General features: G+C 43.2%; 1 protein-coding gene and 1 pseudogene across 1 annotated transcript in view; one reads left to right on the top strand and one right to left on the bottom strand.

Annotated features, from left to right (window-relative positions):
* The first annotated feature begins 2,787 nt into the window (after positions 1–2,787).
* The window catches only part of PNPase (polyribonucleotide nucleotidyltransferase 1), a 175,217-nt gene continuing 156,857 nt past the window's right edge, over positions 2,788–21,147 (top strand). Inside the window, exons 1-3 of the mRNA XM_080274224.1 lie at positions 2,788–2,880; positions 6,038–6,136; positions 17,972–18,219. Of these exons, the coding sequence (XP_080130350.1) occupies positions 2,852–2,880; positions 6,038–6,136; positions 17,972–18,219 (376 nt within the window). The 5' untranslated portion in view covers positions 2,788–2,851. The remainder of the gene's footprint in view (positions 2,881–6,037; positions 6,137–17,971; positions 18,220–21,147) is intronic.
* On the bottom strand, positions 17,436–17,555 carry LOC145402428 (5S ribosomal RNA; annotated as a pseudogene).

The raw sequence follows: 21,147 nt of genomic DNA on the forward strand, positions 1-21,147 counted from the left end.
TGCCCAGGGGCACAACTATCAGGTGCCAGGGCTCAGTAATCAGCCGTGGCCTGAGTGGGAGAGTCAGCACACCTCTCTACACCTTCAGAGGGGCAGTAGGCCATCTGACGAAGGCGGGAGCGGCAGTAGGCCGTCTTCTGCTTCAGGAGGGCGGAGCGGCAATTGGCCGTCTCAGGGGCAGCACCTTCGGAGCAGCAATGGGCCGTCTGGCAAAGGCGGGAGCAGCAGTAGGCTGTCTCCTTCTGCAGGAGGGAGGAGTGGCAGTAGGCCGTCTCAGGGGCAACGTCCTTGGAGTGGCAATTGGCCATCTGACGAAGGCGGGAGCGGCAGTAGGCCCTCTCCTTCTGCCGGAGGGAGGAGTGGCAGTAGGCCGTCTCAAGGGCACCACCTTCGGAGCGGCAATTGGCCGTCTGACGAAGGTGGGAGCGGCAGTAGGCCATCTCCTTTGGCCGGAGAGGGGAGCGGCAGTAGGGTGTCTCCAGGGCAGCACCTTCGGAGCGGCAGTAGGCCATCTGGCGAAGGCGAGAGCGGCAGTAGGCCGTCTCCTTCTGCAGGAGGGAGGAGCGGCAATAGGCCGTCTCTGTAGGGGCACCTTCGGAGTGGCGATTGGCCGTCTGGCGAGGGCGGGAGCGGCAGTAGGCCGTCTCCTGAGGGGCGCTGTCTGGAGTTATGAGAGCAACTCCACCCCTAGCTGATTCAGCAATCCCACTCCCTGAAGGTAGTGTCTTTCTCCTGCGATGGTGACGGCGTGATGTCTGAGTGACAGGGCGCACAGCCCGGGCTGACATATGTTGTTGTTGCTGTGTATCCCGTCGTCTGGTGTCGGCTACTCTGTGGGGTCCGGGTGGGGGTGTTGGTACGTTCCCGGGCACACTGGGCTGTATAACACTCACCTCGTTGTCGGGGGCACTATGGTATTCCTCCCCTGTTTCCATCTCGGGGGCAGTACATTGTAAGTCACGCATTTTAGGCACATTATGCTATACAGCTTCAAAAGTCACTGTCTGGACCGGAGGACTCTGTCAGGGCTGCTGAAGTCTCGGGCTGTCTATAGGTGTCGGCCAGGTGTGGGAGGGGTCCCGTCAGTGTGCTTTCCCTTAGGGGGCACGGGACAACTCTCGGGGGCCACGTCGTCTGGAGTGGGCTGCTAGGCGGCTTGGAGAGGGGCCCATACTTACTGGGGCCTTGGTGGGGAGTTCGGGCTGGGATCGAATAGGGAGAGTAGGCCTGCTTGTCTGCACCCACTCGGAGGAGGAGGTCGTTGTTCAATGGGGCTGGAGAGGTCACGCCCTGGGGTTCTGGAGGCGCCTCGGGGAGTCTGGGGGCTGCGGTCTCCCTCAGGTCGGGTCATCATCAGGGTTGGTCTGGGGTGTCCTCTCCTCTGGAAGTCCGACAGCTGGTGGTCTCGCCTGGGCACCGGCTGCACTGCTCAAACCTCCGGGGTCATGATGGGGCCTTGCCAGACCCCCTCCAGGCGTAGCTTCTCCTGAGGGCTGCCTCTGTGGGAAGAATGGGAGGGGCGTCCCCCTCGTCCGCAGGAGGGGTGGGCCAAGCAAGGGTTGTCCTCTGGAGGGGAAGTCACAGGGGGCAAGAGATGGGTGGTGTCAGTTCTCTCCCTGGCACAGCTAGTGGCCGTCGCCGAGGTCCCGAGGGCAGCAGGGGTAGGGCTACTAGTGACTATCCCTCTCCTGCCGGTGCAGCTAATGGCCATCATTGGGGCCCGACTTCCTGGCAGGATTGAGGGCGAGGTGCGGCTATAGTGGCCGTCACCTGTCCACTGGTGCAGCTAGTGACTGTCACTGGTGTCCTATTGGGCGAAGTGCAGCTAGTGGCTGTCACCTGTCCTCTGACACAGCTAGTGGCCATCGCCGGAGCTTCGTTCCCTGAGTGGACTGTGGGCTGGGTGCGGCTAGTGGCCGTCACTGAGGTCTTGTGAGAGGAGGGGACGACAGACAAAGTGCGGCTAGTGGCCTTCACCTGCCTGCTGGTGTGGCTTGTGGCCATCATTGAGGTTTAACTCCCAAAGGCAATTACAGAGGGAGACCGGGCAGTGGCCATCTCTCCCCTAGTGCGGCTAGTGGCTGTCACTCGGATGCTGTCTGAGACTGAGGTAGCAGCCCCACCCTGAACCTGGCAAGGGCTGGTCCGGCTGAAGAGTGGTGCACCAGCACTGTGTAGTTCTTGTCGGGTCCGTTGAGGGGAAGAGGGGCGCAAGGTAGTAAGGGACATAGGCCCGTTCTGCCTGGGCCTTACGCGTGCCCTAAGTGCCTCTCCGTGGTCTCCCCCTGGGGTTAGTGTCGCAACATCCCTCTCGTGGTGTTTCGTCGTAGTGGGCATTTCATTGTTGTTCGCACTTGTATATTGATTTCTTTCCTCTCAGAAGATAGAAGTAAGAGACGATATTGTAAACGCCGGAATGTCTGATGTTTGTGTAGAACCTGGAGATCGTTGCCATGGTAATGTGACGTCATCACTTGACATCCTTCAGTAGTTTTTTTTTTTTTTTTAATATGTATCTACATAAGCAATTCTTATTATGCTTCCTCTGGCTCTAACTCAAATGACAAACGAGTGAAAACTTAGAGAGAGAGAAAGAGAGAGAGAGAGAGAGAGAGAGAGAGAGAGAGAGAGAGAGAGATACAATATATAGACTGAACTTCATTTTAACAATTGCCTAGCTATTTTTTGGTACTTTATCATTTTCCTTCTGGGAATTTTCTTTACATAAAGTCTCCCTTGAATTTCGTCACATGTAAACATAAACCGTTCCTGTAGGAGGACGAGGACAAAACTTCAAAAACGGGAGAAGAATAGGGGTTACAAAGGAGACGAATTAAGGCAGTAAGGAGTGATGAACAGCTTGCACAAGCAGTCGTATAGGTAATGATGAAGTGTTTAAAGTTTGGGTATTATTGCTGCTTCGTTATCTTTTATGGGTCAGTCTAGATTCTATAGCCAGGCACCATTATCCCGTGAGGGTTGATCACATACAAATCATCTGTAATTCACCCTGTCCTCTGCCATTACACTGCCCTCCCCCCAGCTCACAGTCCCCTCACATAAACCTTTCCACTCAATCCTTCCACCTCATCCTCGGTCACCTCTCCCTCCCCCCCCTTTATTTTAGTTGCGAACATCTTGGGAACTTCAAATATTAACCCTCCCCAATCTTTAGGTCTCCTTATCTGGAATATTTTGAACTGTTGAACATGCAATCGGAAATGAATAATGGCATCATAAATAATTTAACAATTTTTTTTTCCACATTTCAGAACTTTGTGTCAAGATTTCATGAGCCGTGGGAGAACTGTGCATTTGTATGTTTGTTACTAGTCGCCAGTAGGCATGCATTAGTGCCTGACTGCAGGTTTTGCTTTGGCAACTGATTAGTGCTTTTATTTTCTTCAATCAAAGGACGGCACAAGTGACGGTCACGTCGTGCCTGATAATTTGAATTTCAGGATCAGGTTGGTGTCTCTGTGCTCTGGCTGTGAGTGATTACTTCTTAGTAACTGCAAAATTTCACAGGGATTATGCAGACAAATCTGAAGCTACAGTATTAAGTTTTTTAAGATGTCGTGGTGTTCTGGCAGCTTAGATCATTTGTAAAACCTGTAAATATCCATGTTGCTTCAGAGATGATAAACTTGTCTGGTTTTGTCCTTAGCACCTCCATTCCAAAAATGGAAAAAAAAAGAAAAAAAGTGCAATTACCTATGATAGGACAAATCTAAACTGGCGGCTAGGGTGGGGCACGAAGCTCTGTACAGTGTTGCCACGTTTTCCATACGCGTGATCCCCCCCCCCTCTCTCTCTCTCTCTCTCTCGGGGAGATGTGTGGCACCCTGGGGAATTTTGTTTCTTTTATGAGTGGAGGGATGAGGTGGAGAGGTATATGAGAGAGGGGGGTGTGAGTTGGGAGCAGGACAGTGAGATGGCGGGGGACAGGGCGACTTGGAGGCGATTTGTTTTTGGCCACCCCAAACGGGATTGAGGCGTCTGGCAATAGATAGATAGATAGAAATATTTAAAAATATTTATTATTGTTTTACATATGTCACCAGATAACCTCGCTGGTGCGGCGCCATGATTTTTCATTCAATCACTCTCTCCCTCCTTCCTTCCCTCCCTTCCTCCATCCCTCAACACCTCCTCTGGCCTGCCTCCCCCTTCTCTCTCTCTCTCTCTCTCTCATCTGTGGTGTTTTAGGATACATTTTGGTTATTTTCTTTAACATTATATTGTAAATCTGACTATTTCCACACCACCCAGGAGGTAAGGACTCAATGGAAAGTGACGCGAGGAAGCTTTCGGGTTAGTCTGGGTCTGTGTGAGTGTTGCCGCTCATGAGGGTTTAATGTGTTATTTTTTCTTTTACTAAGAAATTGACATATTTTTACTTATATTCCTGCACATTATCTTATAATCATAATTGTGACATTATTTCCCACCCCAGAAAAACGGTAAAAGCCAATAAAAGTGACCACATTTTTTTTTTTAGCAACACTGTAAAATATTTATGCCAGGTTTCTGTATTGCCGTATAAATATTTCATGCATAATAAGGTTATTGTTCTTTCATATATTATAATACACACGTTAACATTGTATTCATATGTGTTTATCGTATTTGTGATGCCTTTTACATATATAACAGCTGTTTCACATTGTGGGTTTGGGAAACATAGCAACACTGTACAGAGGGTCGCGCCACACCCTAGCCGCCAGTTTAGATTTGTACCACCATAGTGTCTTATTTTAAGGGTACTTTCCTTGACTGGGTATGTTAGGTTCAGTCGGGTTGGGTTAGGTTAGGGATTTAGGCTGGACATGCAGACTTTTGGGATTGTGGTGTCTGGGTATAGGTAGATAGATAGATAGAATTTTCACTGAGAATAGATGATAAAATTGAACAAACTACAGGAAAGCCTTGTAAACACCAAGATTTTTATGTTATCCTACCTGTTATCAACCCATAACCTAATGGAGGCACTTTATTTCTCGAAGTCTTGGAGGAATGCAGGACAGTGGCAGCCTCTGTGTAAGATGCCATTCCCAGCATAAGCAGCTGAAGATGCTAAGGGAGTTAAAGTTGATTTGTGATGGAAGTGTTAAAAAATAATTGTTGCAGTTAGCTAAAAAATAGTTTCTGATGATCGAACAACTGGATAGCTGGTGGGAGTTGAAACTTCAATAATGTTTTATGTGTTGTGAGTGGTTTTGGCCTTCACATCTAGCTTGTCTAAAATTCTGTTGGAAACCCCGCATTTTTGCAAATACCCCCCACCCCCTTCCATCCTGAGGCTCTCTTGACAGTGAATGTCTTTATGGATATGTACCACAGATTACAGTAACAGCTAGGTAAAGCATGTCAGCTGACTGCTTTCTTCTTCCTGATTGCTTACAGTACAGTACAGTATTAGTTTAATTCTCTTTCTCTCTCTCTTCTGTGGGGGGGGGGTATATGCAGTATATTGGTGGATGAGGTTATACAAGGTGCTGGAAAGGGCATATTGTACAAGGTTATCTAGTATCTTTTTGAATTCTTTAAAAATGTATGAATGGATGTTTGAATTGTGTGAATGGATGTAATGCCCATTTTACCAATCACTCTGTAGATGCTTGAGCTTGATTTTCTGCATTTTTCTGTACATTACTGGATCCTGTCCATCTATTTAAAATATCATTCTGGGAAAATATATGTGAATGATGATCCCGAGATATTCGGTGTACTGTATAAGAAAATTTACTATTCACAGAGTGAATTCAGGCCTGTCAGTTAGTACTTTCGCACACAGTATTGTGTGCTGTGTTGAAATGAATAATGTCAGCCTCTTACTATGCTGTTATCCTGTGACCCCTGATTAAGGAGTTTGAGGTAAAAATCTACACATCGACAGTGGTGGATTCAGGTAATACTTGTGCAGTAGTAGTTGCAAGATCTGACTGAAGTTTATAGGAGTGACTTTATGATACGGTGTATATTGGAAAGTCATCATACATAGCATGATGTGTTATTCATTACTATATCTGCTCAGGTGCTGGAGAAAACTACGTCCAGTGAGGCTTATGCGACGCTTGACCACCAGTGTGAGCTGCTTAGAGAAGGTCGAAGCCAGAGCAGAATTTTCTAATGGGTAAATATCGTAGTGCTTGGATACTTTAATCATGATTTTCTTCTGTCAGAATACTGTACTATACTTGTATCTTCCGTATGGGTGAGTGAAGTACAGAACTAGACGTAAGTGATGAGAGACATGGTGGTGAGGAGGAGTTTTGAGATGCAAGAGAGGTGAACAGGGATAACACAGATAATGGTGGGTGTGGAGTGAGAGATGAACATCACTTACAGCATGCGTGGAAGGTTAAGGCATACTCAGAAAAAACATAATGTACCTGGTGTGTGTGTGTGTGTGTGTGTGTGTGTGTATTTACCTATTTGTATTTACCTATTTGTAGTATACAGGAATTGAGCAATGCTCGTGTTGTCCTGTCTCCATATCCACATTTATCAAGTCTACCTTTACACACATGAATGTTTTTCTCATGCACCACCTCTTTGTCTAAGTCGTTCCAAATATTTAAGAATATACCTAATTGTGATATACACGGAATGTACTATGCTCGTGGGTTTCCGTCGCTGTTTCTCAATAAGTCGAATTTAACTTTAAACTCGTTTATGTTTTTAGACTGGACGATCTCTTTGTCCAGGCTATTCCATAAGTCTATACTTCTGTAAGGAAAGCTATATTTCTTGATATCCTTCAAACAGCTTGACTTTTTCAATTTCATTCCATGTCCTCTTGTTGCTCTCTTATCCCATACAAACAGATCTTCTTTGTCAATTTTATCTACTCCCACCATGGTCCTGAACACCGCAATCATGTCTCCCCTCTTTCTCCTTTCCTCTAACGAAGGCAAATCCAGTTTTTCCAGCCTCTCTCTGTATGACAGGTCTGTCAGACTGGGGACCATCTTGGTTGCTGTTCTTTGTATTCTCTCAATCTTGTTTATATCTTTCTTTTTGTGTGGGGACCACACTACCGCTGCATATTCTAACCTGGGGCGGATCATGGCCACTATCAATTTTTTCATCATTTCCTCATCCATATAATGAAATGCTACTCTTATGTTAGTCAAGAGCTTATAAGTCTCTCCAACTATCTTGTTAATGTGCTTTTCTGGTGACAAACTATCTTGGACCAGCACTCCCAAATCTTTCTCTTCTCTCCTTTTTGTGATTAATTCATTACCCAAAAAATAATTCAGTGATGGTCTCCTGGTACTTTTACCCATTTCCAATATTTTACATTTCTTTACATTAAATTTCATTTCCCACATCCGGCTCCAATTGTGTATCCTATCCAAATCCTCCTGCAGTATTTTACAATCCTCCTCAACCTCTATCTTCCTCAAGATCTTTACATCATCAGCAAACAGACTCGCATAACTGTTCACTCGATCTACCATATCATTTACATAAATCAGGAACATTACTGGCGCCAACACTGAGCCTTGAGGGACTCCACTTGTTACTTCCCTCCATCCAGACATCTTTTCCTTTATTACTGTCCTCATTTGTCTGTCTCTCAAAAAGTCTCTCATCCATTCCAGAAGTTTCCCCTTTAGTCCTCCTATATATTCTAGTTTCCACATTAGTCTCTTATGAGGTACCTTGTCAAAGGCCTTCTCTAAGTCTAAGTACACACAATCCACCCAACCATCTCTCTCCTGTACCACATCAATCGCTCTTGAGTAAAAGCTCAACAAGTTTGAAACACATGACCTTCCACTTCTGAATCCAAACTGACATTCAGCCAAAATATTCATCTCTTCCAGATATTTTATCCATCTGTCTTTCAGGATTCTCTCACACAATTTTGCGACCATGCTGGTTAGAGACACTGGTCTATAATTCAGGGGTTCTTCCCTGTTTCCTCCCTTGTAAATTGGTACCACATTTGCCCTCTTCCATTCTTTTGGCACTTTCCCCTCTTCCAGTGAGCATACAATTAAGCTGTGAATTTTATCCGCCAGTTGTTCTCTGCATTCCTTCAGTACCCAGTTAGAAATTCCATCAGGTCCTGGGGCTTTCCTTACATCTTGAGTTTCCAGTAATTTATACACTTCCTGCACCTCCACTTTTATATCTTTCATCACCGGAACATTTCTAATCACTCCCTCCCCTTCCACAAGCTCCTTTTCTTTAGTGAAAACTGACTGGAAACGTTTGTTCATTATTTCTGCTTGCATTGCTGCATCATTAAAGACCTCTCCATCTACTTTCAGCTTGGTGATTCCTTCCTTTTGTTTCAGTTTGCCATTAACAAATCTATAAAACAGTTTGGGTTCATCCTTGCATTTGTCAATTATACCTTTTTCAAAATTCCTTTCTTCTTCCCTACGTATTCTTGTGTATTCGTTTCTTGTTCTTTAATATTCTTCCTTTGTTCTGTCGTTACCTCTCTTTCTCCAATTGTTCCACGCCTTATCTCTCTCTTTTTTGGCTATCATACACCTTCTATTAAACCACTCCTTTTTCCTGTTTTCTTTCCCTCTTACTCTTGGTACAAATTTTTCCACTCCCAAATTATAGAGGTCTAGAAAGATATCCCACTTCCTCTGTATCTCTCTTGTTTCTCTGAATTTTCTCCAATCCGCATTTTCAAAAAAGTTTCTCAATCCTGTAAAATTTGCTTTGCCAAAGTTGTATCTTCCCTGTCTATGAAGCTCGTCTCTTGGCTCGACGTTTCCTATTAACATCTGGAACTCAATGACCACGTGATCACTTTTTCCCAAAGGACAGAGATATTCCAATGATTCTATTACATCAGGTTCTTTGGTGAACAGTAAATCTAACCTTGCTGGTGTGTCCTCACCTCGAAACCGTGTCTCTTCTTTGACCCACTGCGTCATCACATTATTCATTATTATATTTAATAACATAGTACCCCACGAATCCTCGCCGCCTCCCGAGTACCATTCCTCCCAGTTCACCTCTTTACAATTAAAGTCACCCACCAAAATTATATTATTGCTTTTCTCAATTATTTTTTGCAAGTAGCTAGCCATATCTGACAACAACTCATGGTATTCGTCATCCTTCCATGCTCTCGTCTTTGGGGGAACATACACTACCGCCATATCTCTCTTAACATTCTCTCCAGTTTCTAATTTCATATATATCACTTCAGCCCTGCCTTCTCCCATTTCCACAGTATCAACATTTATGTTGTTCTTCACTGCTATCATCACTCCTCCTCCCTTTTTTTCTTTTCTGTCTTTTCTCCACAGTTTGTATTTACCATCTCCCAAATGAACATCAATATCTTCTCTTAATTTGGTGTGTGTGTGTGTGTGTGTGTGTGTGTGTGTGTGTGTGTGTGTGTGTGTGTGTGTGTACTCCTCACCCCATCCTAGGGTGGGAAAGGAGGTCTGGATGATGATGATTTTATATATCAATTAATCAATCAATCAATCAATCATTTCCTGTGACACCCCACAGGATGCATAAGGCCTCGATGAACTCTCTCCACCAATATTTGTCTCTTGCCATCTCCTTCATGTCCCACCAACACTCCTCTCCTGCTTCCTTTTTCATTGCCCTCAACCAGGTTTCCCTCGGCCTACCTCTACCTCTTCTTCCTCTAGCAGTCCACTCTGGCACATCCTGTATTAAACTACCTTCTTTTCTGTACATGTGCCCCAGCCACTTCCAGTGAGACAGTCTCACATATTCATTAACTGGTTCCACTCTCGTAATATCCCTTACTCTTGCATTTGTAACTCTGTCTTGCCACTTAACCCCAAGAATCCTTCTCAGTATTTTATTCTCAAATCCTAATACTTTCTGATCTGTTGCAATTGTATTGTACCATGACTCATGCCCATAAATTAAAATTGGTCTAACCATGGACTTGTAAGTTTTCACTTTAGTATGTACCAAAAGCATATTATTCCAAACAGATTTCAACATTCCAACAGCTCACCAAGTCTGTCTAATCCTCTCCTCAATTTCATTGTTTAATGATCCATTAGATGATACAATCGTTCCCAGATATTTAAAGTTTTCTACATTCTTCACCACATTATTCCGAATTACACAATCGATTTGGTTCTCCATGTTCATATTAATAATTTCAGTCATTCCACAATTTATTACCAATCCCACTTTTTCTCCTTCCTCCACCAGACAATCAAGCACCCTCTGCATCTCATAAATACTTCCACAAATCAGTACAATATCATCAGCATAGTCCAAATCAATCAGCTTCTTATTTTCTTTCCAGTTAATTCCTGCACCTGTTCTCCTTACAACCTTTTTCATAACATAATCCATAACCAAAACAAACAACAATGGCGAAAGAACTCCTCCTTGAATCACTCCTGACCTAACTTGAAATGGATCACTCAAAGAACCACCCACCATTACCTTATAAAAAGTACCTTCATGCAGGCTTCTAATAATATTTACAAACTTTTCTGGTGTACCATAGAATCTCATAATTTTCAACATAGCTCCACGTGAAACACTATCAAACGCCTTTTCAAAATCCACAAAACATATACTAAGTGGCATTTTCATTTCATTAGCTTGTTGCAATAGATGCCTTACAATAAAAATCTGATCATTACAACCTCGACCCTTTCTAAATCCCGCTTGTTCTTCTCTTAAAATTTTATCAATTACTGGCTCTATTCTGTTCAACAAGATTTTGGAAAAGACTTTTGCAACTACAGGTGTCAAAGTTATCCCCCTCCAGTTGCCATACACACTTAAATCTCCCCTTTTTGGTATTTTTATAATCACTCCATTTTTCCACTCTTCTGGAATTCCACCATTATCCCAAGCCACATTAAAACGTTTCAAAAGTGCATTCATCAACTCATCATTTTCCACCTTAATCATTTCAGGGAATATTCCATCTTCTCCTGGGTCCTTAAAATTCTTTAACTCCTTTATAGATTTTGCTACCTCTTCCAAAGTTATATCCCCAGTTTCTATCTGCAAATCTCTCTCGGCTGGCAAAATTTCCTCTTCAGCTGGGATTGGTCTATTTAGAACAGATTCAAAGTGCTCTTTCCACCTTCCTTTTATATCCAAATCTTTAGTCATCAAATTACCATTTCTATCTCGTACAGGTATTTCCTTCCTTCTCTTTTCAGTCCCAGTTAACTCCTTTATGGCCTGATACACTGCTCTTGTGCTCTGACCATCATTTTTACTTAATTTAACTTCTGTCTCTGTTGCCTTTTCTTCATATAGCCTCCTCTTATCACGTCTAACGAGTCTTTTTACTTCAGAATGTAAACTCCAGTACTTTGCTCTAATTACTTCAACTACCTGGCCATCAACATGTTGTTCTTCACTTCTTAACTTAGCCTCTTTCCTTTTCTGAATTGCATTCCATGTTTCATCTGACATCCACTTTTTCCTTCTCGCTCTTCCCTTTTTCTTAGCACTCTCATGCAAAACCTCTTTTACCTCTCTCCTCATTTGATTAATATCATTGTTTTGAGCTTCCATCAAAGTCTGCAGGAGTAGAAACCTGTTCCTACATTCCCACCGAAACTTTTCCCTTGTGCTCTCATCACTTCTCAGCTCATCAAAATCATAACCATTACCTCCTGTACAATTACCATTAATGTTTCTCTTAAGTTTTATTTTAATCTTTGACACAACTAGTTGATGATCACTACCTATATCTGTCCCCCTCCTTACGCAGACATCTTGCAGATAACTCCTATGCCTTCTGCTGATTGCAATGTGGTCAATCTGGTTACAGTATTTACCACATGGTGAAATCCAAGTAGTCTTATGTATTTTTCTATGCCCAAAGATAGTTCCACCAATTATAAGGTCATTTGCCAAACAAAAGCTTCCAAAGCGCACCCCATTTTCGTTTCTTATACCAACACTCTCCTTACCCATACAATATATGTATACAGTATATATATATATATATATATATATATATATACAGTAACCTCTCAAATAACGCGAGGGTTATGTTTCTGGAGAGGTCGCATTAGTTAAAAACGCGTTTTTTAAACATAAATTTCCCATAAGAAACAATGGTAATATTGGGGGTTACATTCCTGGACTCTGGGAAAGTCTACCCATTTGGGGAGTTATGCTGCTCTAAACTTAAAAGCAACAATATTAATTTTAAGGAAAATCCACTTAAAAAACAAAAACAGTATATTTGGGGAGAAATAAACAACATTTGAGCCCTAGTTGGGCCAAAGTGTTGTTTGCTTCTCCCCAAATACATACTGTTTTCGTTTTTTACGTGGATTTTCTTTCAATTCTGCTTCATTCACGGCATTGCAAAAGTTCCTCAACATTATTAATGCATTAGTAGGTCATAAAAACACTACAGTAAAAGCAACATTTTCATTACAGTAAGTAGGTCACAAAAATAACAACACACAGCCTCACTTCATCTATGCATCACTTGTCGTCAGCTGCTGTCCCTCCTCACCCGCTACCCCACCACCCGCCGCTTCCAACCCTAAATTTGTTTTCCCTCCTCGCTCTGCTGTCCTTCCTCTTCCTCTTCCTCTGACTCCCGTGTTACTGGTGATGAAGGTAACTCCCATAAGTTTTCTGTCTTCTCCATAAAGAACTGCTCTAGCTTGGTCTGAGTGGTTTTCTTCTTTCTGTTCTGCAGCATCAAGTTGTAACAATTTAGATCAGCCATCACTTTCCTGGCCAAATTTTGTCTGAAAATGAGCCAAATTGCACAAAATGGGGCCAAACTTCATTTTCGAATATTATAGTTTGAATAAAACCAGTTTAAGCAACAGACAAATAAAAAATTGTATTTATGCATAAACTGCCACACATGGTCTATTAGCTTGGGACTGTCCATGGCGCGCGTGGCTAATTTGAAACCATCACGTATGTGTAAAGTTGCATTTTGAGAAACCCTTGTTAGACAGAATGCAATAACCATTCAACATTATGTACCTTAAAATCACCCAAAATGGTAATTTTGGTGCTAAGAGCAAGGTTAAGGTTACTCAGCTGTGTGGATGTGGAGTCAAATACACTGGGTTCTGAAGAAGCAATGGGGGAGCAATAGACTAGATATTTGGTAATATTTAGATAATGTAGTTTATCCAGTGAGTAATCAAAATTAGTTGAAGTGAAATTTAAAACAGTGTCAATTGCATATGCAGATTTGATATAGCAGCAGGTGCCATCCTTGTTACGGAAGTTTGTGAGGAGATGGTAACAGGGAAAACAAAATGGGGAAATTTCAGTAGAGAGAGAGAGGTTGAATGCTGTGAAGAGTATGTACAATGGTGCGAAGGCTGCAGTGCGTGTGGATGGTGAACTAAGTGAATTTTTCTCTTTGAAAGTTGGGTTGAAACAGGGGTGTGTCATGTCTCCATGGTTGTTCAATCTGTACAGTGGATGGGGTAATAAAAGAGGTACAAGGTAGGGTAGTGGATGTTGGAGTGGCCCTGGTGAGGGAGGATAGTGTTTGGAAACTCCCTGTACTGTTGTTTGCAGATGATACTGTGTTGTTGAGTGAAGACAAAGGGGAGCTGCGAGGCTTGGTGAATGAGTTTGGGAGAGTGTGTAAGAAACGGAGTCTAAAGGTGAATGTAGGGAAGAGTAAAGTGATGGTCTTTGAGAGAGGTGAAGTCAGTGAATGTACAGCAAGGTTGGATGGTGAGGAATTGGAAAATGTGAGTATGTTTAAGTACTTGGGTAGTGTGATGAGTAAGGATGGAGGTTTGGAGGGTGAAGTGCTTGAAAGGGTACAGCAGGGAAGACAGGTTGCTGGTTCTTTGAAAGGAGTGATAAGAAACAGGGAAGTGAGCATGGAAGTGAAAAAGTTACTACATGACAGTATTGTCATACCAACTCTAACGTATGGAAGTGAAGCTTGGATGTTGTTGGAAGGGCACAAGTCCAGAGTGAGAGCAGTGGAAATGAGTTATTTAAGAGGAGCCTGTGGAGTTACATGGAGAGACAGGCTGACGAATGAGGATATAAAGGAGCGTTGTGGTGTGGATGTGGATGTGATAGGAAGCGTTATGAGGAACACACTGAGGTGGTTTGGCCATGTGGAGAGGATGGAGGGTGAAAGACTGACGAAGAGAGTGTATGTGAGTGAGGTGGAGGGGGGAAGAGGGAGGGGGAGGCCGAGGATGAGATGGAGGGATGGGGTGGAGAGGTATATGAGAGAGGGGGGTGTGAGTTGGGAGCAGGGCAGTGAAATGGCGGGGGACAGGGCGACTTGGAGGTGATTTGTTTGTGGCCACCCCAGACAGGATTGAGGCGTCTGGCAATAGATAGATAGATAGAGAGATCTGGGGTTCTGTGAGGAATAGGGCTAAAGGAGATATGGACTGTAGGAAAAAATGAACTGTGCTGTATAGCAGAGGAAATGAAAATTATGTCAGAGTTGATGAACATTCATTCGTTCGTTTTTGAAGGCTCCAACAGGCTTGCATGCGTCAGCCTTAGTCACCTAACGGTGGCTTTCCATGCTGCCTGATCTCTGGCAGCTTCTCTATTCAGTCCCATATCCCCGAGTTCACGCTCAGTGACCTCATCCCAGGTCGTTTTAGGTCTACCTCTCGAAACCCTACCCCTAACATTAACACTTCTCACTTTCTACACCCAATTATCATCCTCCATCCTCTCCACATGCCCAGACCATCTCAGTTTACCTGGCCTCATCACAACACCAATACACTCCAGTCCCATCCTATCCTTCAACTCTTCCATCGTAAATTTAGCCACTCCAGGCCTCACACTCAGGGACGCACTGCACAACCACCTAATCGTTATCATTTCTGAACGTTTGAGCCTACAAATATCCTCCTCCTTTACTGGTCGTCTCACTACCATACGGCATTACACTTCTAACACATACTGCATACAAAGATCCCTTATCACAGAGGGAGAGCCCTGTCAATGTCAGGAGAGGCAACAACTCCCTGAACTTCATCCAACTACTCCTCACTCTAGCCACAGAGCTAGCTCCAGGCTCACCTCCAGCACATAACATGTCTCCCATGTAACAAAACTCTTCCACACATTCAAGAGACTCACCAGCAGTCCTTTTATGCCTGACATTCTCTACATGCTCTCCCCAACACACCTCACACATAAAATCAGCATTATCTTGCAGTTTACCTCTAGTACCACCACATCTCTTATGCACCCACTTATCATAGACACTGGACAAGATGGAATTACTTCCCATGCCCTTGTGGCAAATTGTACGTGGCCACACTCCCTCCTCTTTGACTGTACCATCACCAGCCCTAGATGCCGTCACCTTTGTTTGATCTGTATAAAATACTCTTAAATCCCTTGTGCCCCATGCCATCTCGCCCCATCCTAAATCTTTCCTCCACCTCCCTTTCATTCTCAGTAATCAACACCAAATCATCAGCTTACAACATCTCCCGTGGGAGTCCATTTCTGAAGTTACGTGAAAGGGCTTCAAGTACCGTGATAAACAACAAGGGACTCAAAACTGACCCCTGGTGCACACTAACATTCACGGAAAACTCATCACTCAAAGTTCCATTCCCCCCTCCCTGGGTGTGAGCACCCACGTACATGGCCAATACCACCCTAACCAGCCACTCCTCGATCCTCAGTTTTTTCAATGCCCACTTCATCATCATCTATCTATTTATCTATCTATTGCCAGACGCCTAAATCCCGTTTGGGGTGGCCACAAACAAATCGCCTCCAAGTCGCCCTGTCCCCCGCCATTTCACTGCCCTGCTCCCAACTCACACCCCTCTCTCTCATATACCTCTCCACCCCATCCCTCCATCTCATCCTCGGCCTCCCCCTCCCTCTTCCCCCCTCCACCTCACTCACATACACTCTCTTCGTCAGTCTTTCACCCTCCATCCTCTCCACATGGCCAAACCACCTCAGTGTGTTCCTCATAACGCTTCCTATCACATCCACATCCACACCACAACGCTCATCATCATCATCACTACCTGTTATTTTGAACATAATAGGTACCAAGAAAATTATCGACTTAATGATCTGTGAAATGGGCAGTTTGTCCATTCACAGATCATTCAAGGCACTGTTGAGGAACCTACTTATGGTGGTGCTGTGCTGTGCATCCTAAATGGAGCAGCGTCTGCATGGTAGTCAAACCTCCTCATATTTCACTGCACCTTGCCTTGAGAAGGACTCTGGTCTTACCCGGGTAAGGCACTGTCTACAACAAGGAGGCACTGGATCCCTATGGTCCGTCTATTTTATGAAGAGCGTTTGGGCGTTGTCCCTCCTGGGGAATCCCTGTCCCACAGTGTTGCCATACTTTGTACTGGGCAACTTAATCGTCTTAAAAACAATGTGTAAATGACAACTCTCCCTCCCAGCACACCACACTCTTGTCTGTCTTTGTCTGTCTGTCTGTCTGTCTGTCTGTCTCTCTCTCTCTCTCTCTCTGCGTATAGAAATTGCATTTTTTGTAGATTTATTTCTATAAAAAGTCTATACTGTTTTATGAATTATTAGAATTTGAGGAAAAGTCTCCTGATTGACTGTCTCTTTCTCTCTAACATTTTTTATTATGACTATGATTTTCTCCTTAAAGTATGATGTTTTATTTGTGATTTATAATTTCGATTTATTTTCCATACCACCTCTGAGGTTGAGGAAAAGCCTCCTGACTGTCTTGTTGCACTCCTATTCAATTTCCACACATTCCCTCCCTCCCTCTGTCTTGCCTTTTCTCTCTTATCTCCAGCCTCTCCAACCTCCCTTCCTCGCCGTCCTCCTATCCCCCTTATCTCCATTCCCTTTCCCTCCTCTCTCTCTGTCTCTCACTGTTACTGTCTGTCTGTCAATAATATGTTTTTCTTATGAATGTGATACTTTCCATAAAGTATGATGTTTTATTTGTTCTCTATATTTTCGACTATTTTTTCCACACCATCTTTGAGGTAAAAGTCAAGGCGTGGTTTTTTTTTTTTTTTTTTTTTTTTTTTTTTTTTTTAGAGGTTTTCCCCAGGTAGCCAAATTAACAGCTTTTGAGGGAACAATTATAGGTCCTCTGTTTGCCTTCTCTTCTAAAAAATACTTATTTACGTTGTAAATAAGTTCTTTTTCTCTACTGTGGAGCACACGAGTGAGTAGCAGGAGTAAGAGCATCCATCTCAGGTGGCGACCATAGTGGAAATGACCTGGATTAACACGATCACTCTACCCTTACAAGCGTGGCAACATTGGGAAGCAACGTTGCCAAGTGATGTGGTATTTATAAAAAGCCATTGTTATTATTAGAAAAAAAGGTTTTTATAACATTATATACATTCATTCATTCATTGCCAGACGCCATGTATCCCAAACGGGGTGGCCAACGGCTTAGAGTTAATTGTTTTACAGGGAGGGGCACTAATCCTCCACCAACCCCACTTGACACATAGGGATGCCAACAGCATCTGGTGTTCCCAGGCGGTCACCCATCCAAGTACTAACCAGACCCAACGTTGCTAAACTTCGCTGATCGGACGGGAAGTGGTGTACTCAACGTGGTATGGCTTATTAGAGAATTAAATATATATATACTGTAAATAAACTTCATTTAGAAGTAGTAAGTAGCTGACATGAGACAGAGAGGTGTACACGTTTGGCAGGGAGGTGGCCTAGGAAAATTCCAAGAGGGACCACCTAAATGCGCTTCATAAAATAGACAGACCATAGATGGTGAATGTGCTGTACTGTGCCAGTGGGACGAACCCACAGAAGCAGCTGCATAGCTACCTCTGGTCAATGAGTTTGTATGGCCAGACAGAATGGGATTAAGCTACAACAGCTTACAGTTTAATCCTTTGAAATTTACAGCTGTGTTGCACACAGTATACCATCTACACCTTTCCACATCCTTTTCATAATGCTTGTAGGGTGGCAGCATTATGTCAGTGTCTGTTCTTCCAGATTAACCATTTACATTGTTCTTCCTCAGTCGAACACTAAAGATAGAGACAGGCCACTATGCTCGGCTGGCAGATGGGGCAGCTGTTGCAACTCTTGGGGACACATCAGTACTGATTACTGCAGTTAGCAAACCACGGGTGGGTCCCTCACCTGGCTTCACACCCCTCACTGTGGACTACCGGCAGAAATATGCAGCTGCTGGACGCATCCCAACAAACTATATTCGTCGGGAGATGGGACCAACCGAGAAGGAAATCCTTACCAGCAGAATAATTGGTGGGTTCTTGGCAGGCTTAACCTTTCACTGCTAGGGTATCTTTCATCATCACTGTCATCACGCTAAATTATATTTCCCACAAATGAATGAGGTGGGTAGGATCCAAAAAGAGGAAAGCACAGAAGTAGGAGACCTGTCAAAAGAATGGGTGGTGAGATGAGTTGCAAATCCATTCACTCATTCATTAGGTCTTTGAAATTCTTCAGTTTTTGGCCCCATCCCACAAGCATTGTTTTCCATGCTATTGTGTGTGTGTGTGTGTGTGTGTGTGTGTGTGCATGAGTGTATGTGTGCTTGTGTGTGTGTGCCTGTGTGTGTTCTTACCTAATTGTATCTTTACAGGAATGAGTCAAGCTCGTACTGTCCCGTGTCTTAAACCATATTTATCGTACATATCCTTAAATTTGTGAATTGTTTTGGCACACACTATTTCATTCGGTAGTGCATTCCATTGATCAATTGCTCTGTTTGGGAAACTGAATTTCCTTACGTCTTTATCACCTCTCTTCTTATGCAGTTTTTTGCAGTGTCCTCTTGCTGATGCTTCTCCATATGTTAAGTAATCATTTATGTCTATTTTCTCCTTTCCTAATATGCACTTATATAGCATTATCATGTCACCTCTTTTCCTTCTCTCCTGTAGTGTTGGTAGATTCAGTTTATTTAGTCTTTCTTCGTAGCTTAGGTCCCTTAAGCTTGGTATCCATCTTGTAGCGGCCCTTTGAACTTTTTCAATCTTGTCTATATGCTTTTTGAGATGAGGACTCCAGACTACTGATGTGTGTGTGTGTGTGTGTGTGTGTGTGTGTGTGTGTGTGTGTGTGTGTGCATGTGTGTGTGTGTGCATGTGTGTGTTTGTATTTACCTAATTGTGATATACAGGAAATGAGCTACGCTCGTGGGGTCCCGTCTCTGTTTCTCAGTAAGTCAAATTTAGCTTTAAACTCGTTTAAGTTTTTCGACTGGACGATCTCTTTGTCCAGGTTATTCCACAGGTCTATACATCTATAAGGAAAACTATATTTCTTGATATCCTTCAAGAAGCTTGGCTTCCTCAGTTTCATCCTGTGTCCTCTTGTTACTCTCTTATCCCATAAAAACAGATCTTCTTGGTCAATTTTATCTACTCCCATCATGGTCCTGAACACTGCAATGATGTCGCCTCTCTTTCTCTTTTCTTCTAAGGAGGGCAAATCCAGCTTTTCCAGCCTCTCTCTGTACGACAGATCTGCCAGACTAGGGACCATCTTGTTTGCTGTTCTTTGTATTCTCTCAATCTTGTTTATATCTTTCTTTTTGTGCTGGGACCACACTACTGCTGCATATTCCAACCTGGGGCGAATCATGGCCACTATCAATTTTTTCATCATCTCCTCATCCATATAATTAAAAGCTACTCATATATTAGTCAGGAGTTTATACGTCTCTCGAACTGTCTTGCTAATGTGTTTTTCAGGTGACAAACTGTCCTGGACCAGCACACCCAAATTTTTCTCTTCTCTCGCTTTTGTGATTGGTTCATTACCCATCAAATAATTCAATGATGGCCTCTTGGTGCTTTTACCCATTTCCAATATTTTACATTTCTTTGCATTGAATTTCATTTCCCACATCCGGCTCCATTCGTGTATCCTATCCAGATCCTCCTGCAGCATTTTGCAATCCTCCTTAACCTCTACCTTCCTCATGATCTTTGCATCATCAGCAAACAGACTTGCATAACTGTTCACTCCATCTACCATATCATTTACGTAAATCAGGAACATTACTGGCGCCAACACCGAGCCCTGTGGGACTCCACTTGTTACTTCCCTCCATCCAGACATCTTATCCTTTATTACTGTCCTCATTTGTCTGTCTCTTAAAAAGTCTCTCATCCATTCTAGGAGGTTCCCCTTCAGTCATCCTATATGCTCTAGTTTCCACATTAGTCTCTTATGGGGTACCTTGTCAAAGGCCTTCTCCAAATCTAAATACACACAATCCACCCAACCTTCTCTTTCCTGAAGCACGTCAATTGCTGTTGAGTAAAAACTCAACAAGTTGGAAACACATGACCTTCCACTTCTAGATCCAAACTGACTATCAGCCAAAATATTCATCTCTTCCAGATATTTTATCCATCTATCTTTCAGAATTCTTTCACACAATTTTGCGACCATGCTGGTTAGGGACACTGGTCTATAATTCAGAGGTTCTTCCTTGTTTCCTCCCTTATAAATTGGTACCACATTTTCCATCTTCCATTCTTGAGGCACTTTCCCCTCTTCCAGAGAACACACAATTAAACTGTGAATCATATCTGCCAGTTGTTCTCTGCATTCCTTCAGTACCCAATTAGAGATTCCATTTGGTCCTGGGGCTTTCCTTACATCTTGAGCTTCTAGTAGTTTATACACTTCCTGTACTTCCACTTTTATATCTTTTATCACTACATTTCTAGTCACTACCTCCACTTCCACAAACTCCTTTTCATTAGTGAAAACTGACTGGAAACGTTTGTTCATTATTTCTGCTTGCATTGCCGCATCTTTTTAGACCTCTCCTTCTACTTTCGGTTTGGTGATTCCTTCCTTTTGTTTCAGTTTGCCATTAACAAATCTATAAAACGGTTTGGGTTCGTCCTTACATTTGTCTATTATACCTTTTTCAAAATTCCTTTCTTTTTCTCTGCATATTCTTGTGTATTCATTTCTAGTTCTTTTATATTCTTCCTTTGTTCTGTTGTTACCTCTCTTTCTCCAATTGTTCCATGCCGTGTCTCTCTCTTTTTTTGCTATCATACACCTTTTATTAAACCACTCTTTTTTCCTGTTTTCTTTCCCCCTTAATCTTGGCACAAATTTTTCCACTCCCGAATTATATAGGTCTAGAAAAATATCCCACTTCCTCTGTATCTCTGTTGTTTCTCTGAATTTTCTCCAATC

The sequence above is a fragment of the Coenobita brevimanus genome, chromosome 57 (genome assembly GCF_032717465.1).
Source record: "Coenobita brevimanus isolate Jiangsu-jjx chromosome 57, ASM3271746v2, whole genome shotgun sequence".
Taxonomy (NCBI): Eukaryota; Metazoa; Arthropoda; class Malacostraca; order Decapoda; family Coenobitidae; genus Coenobita; species Coenobita brevimanus.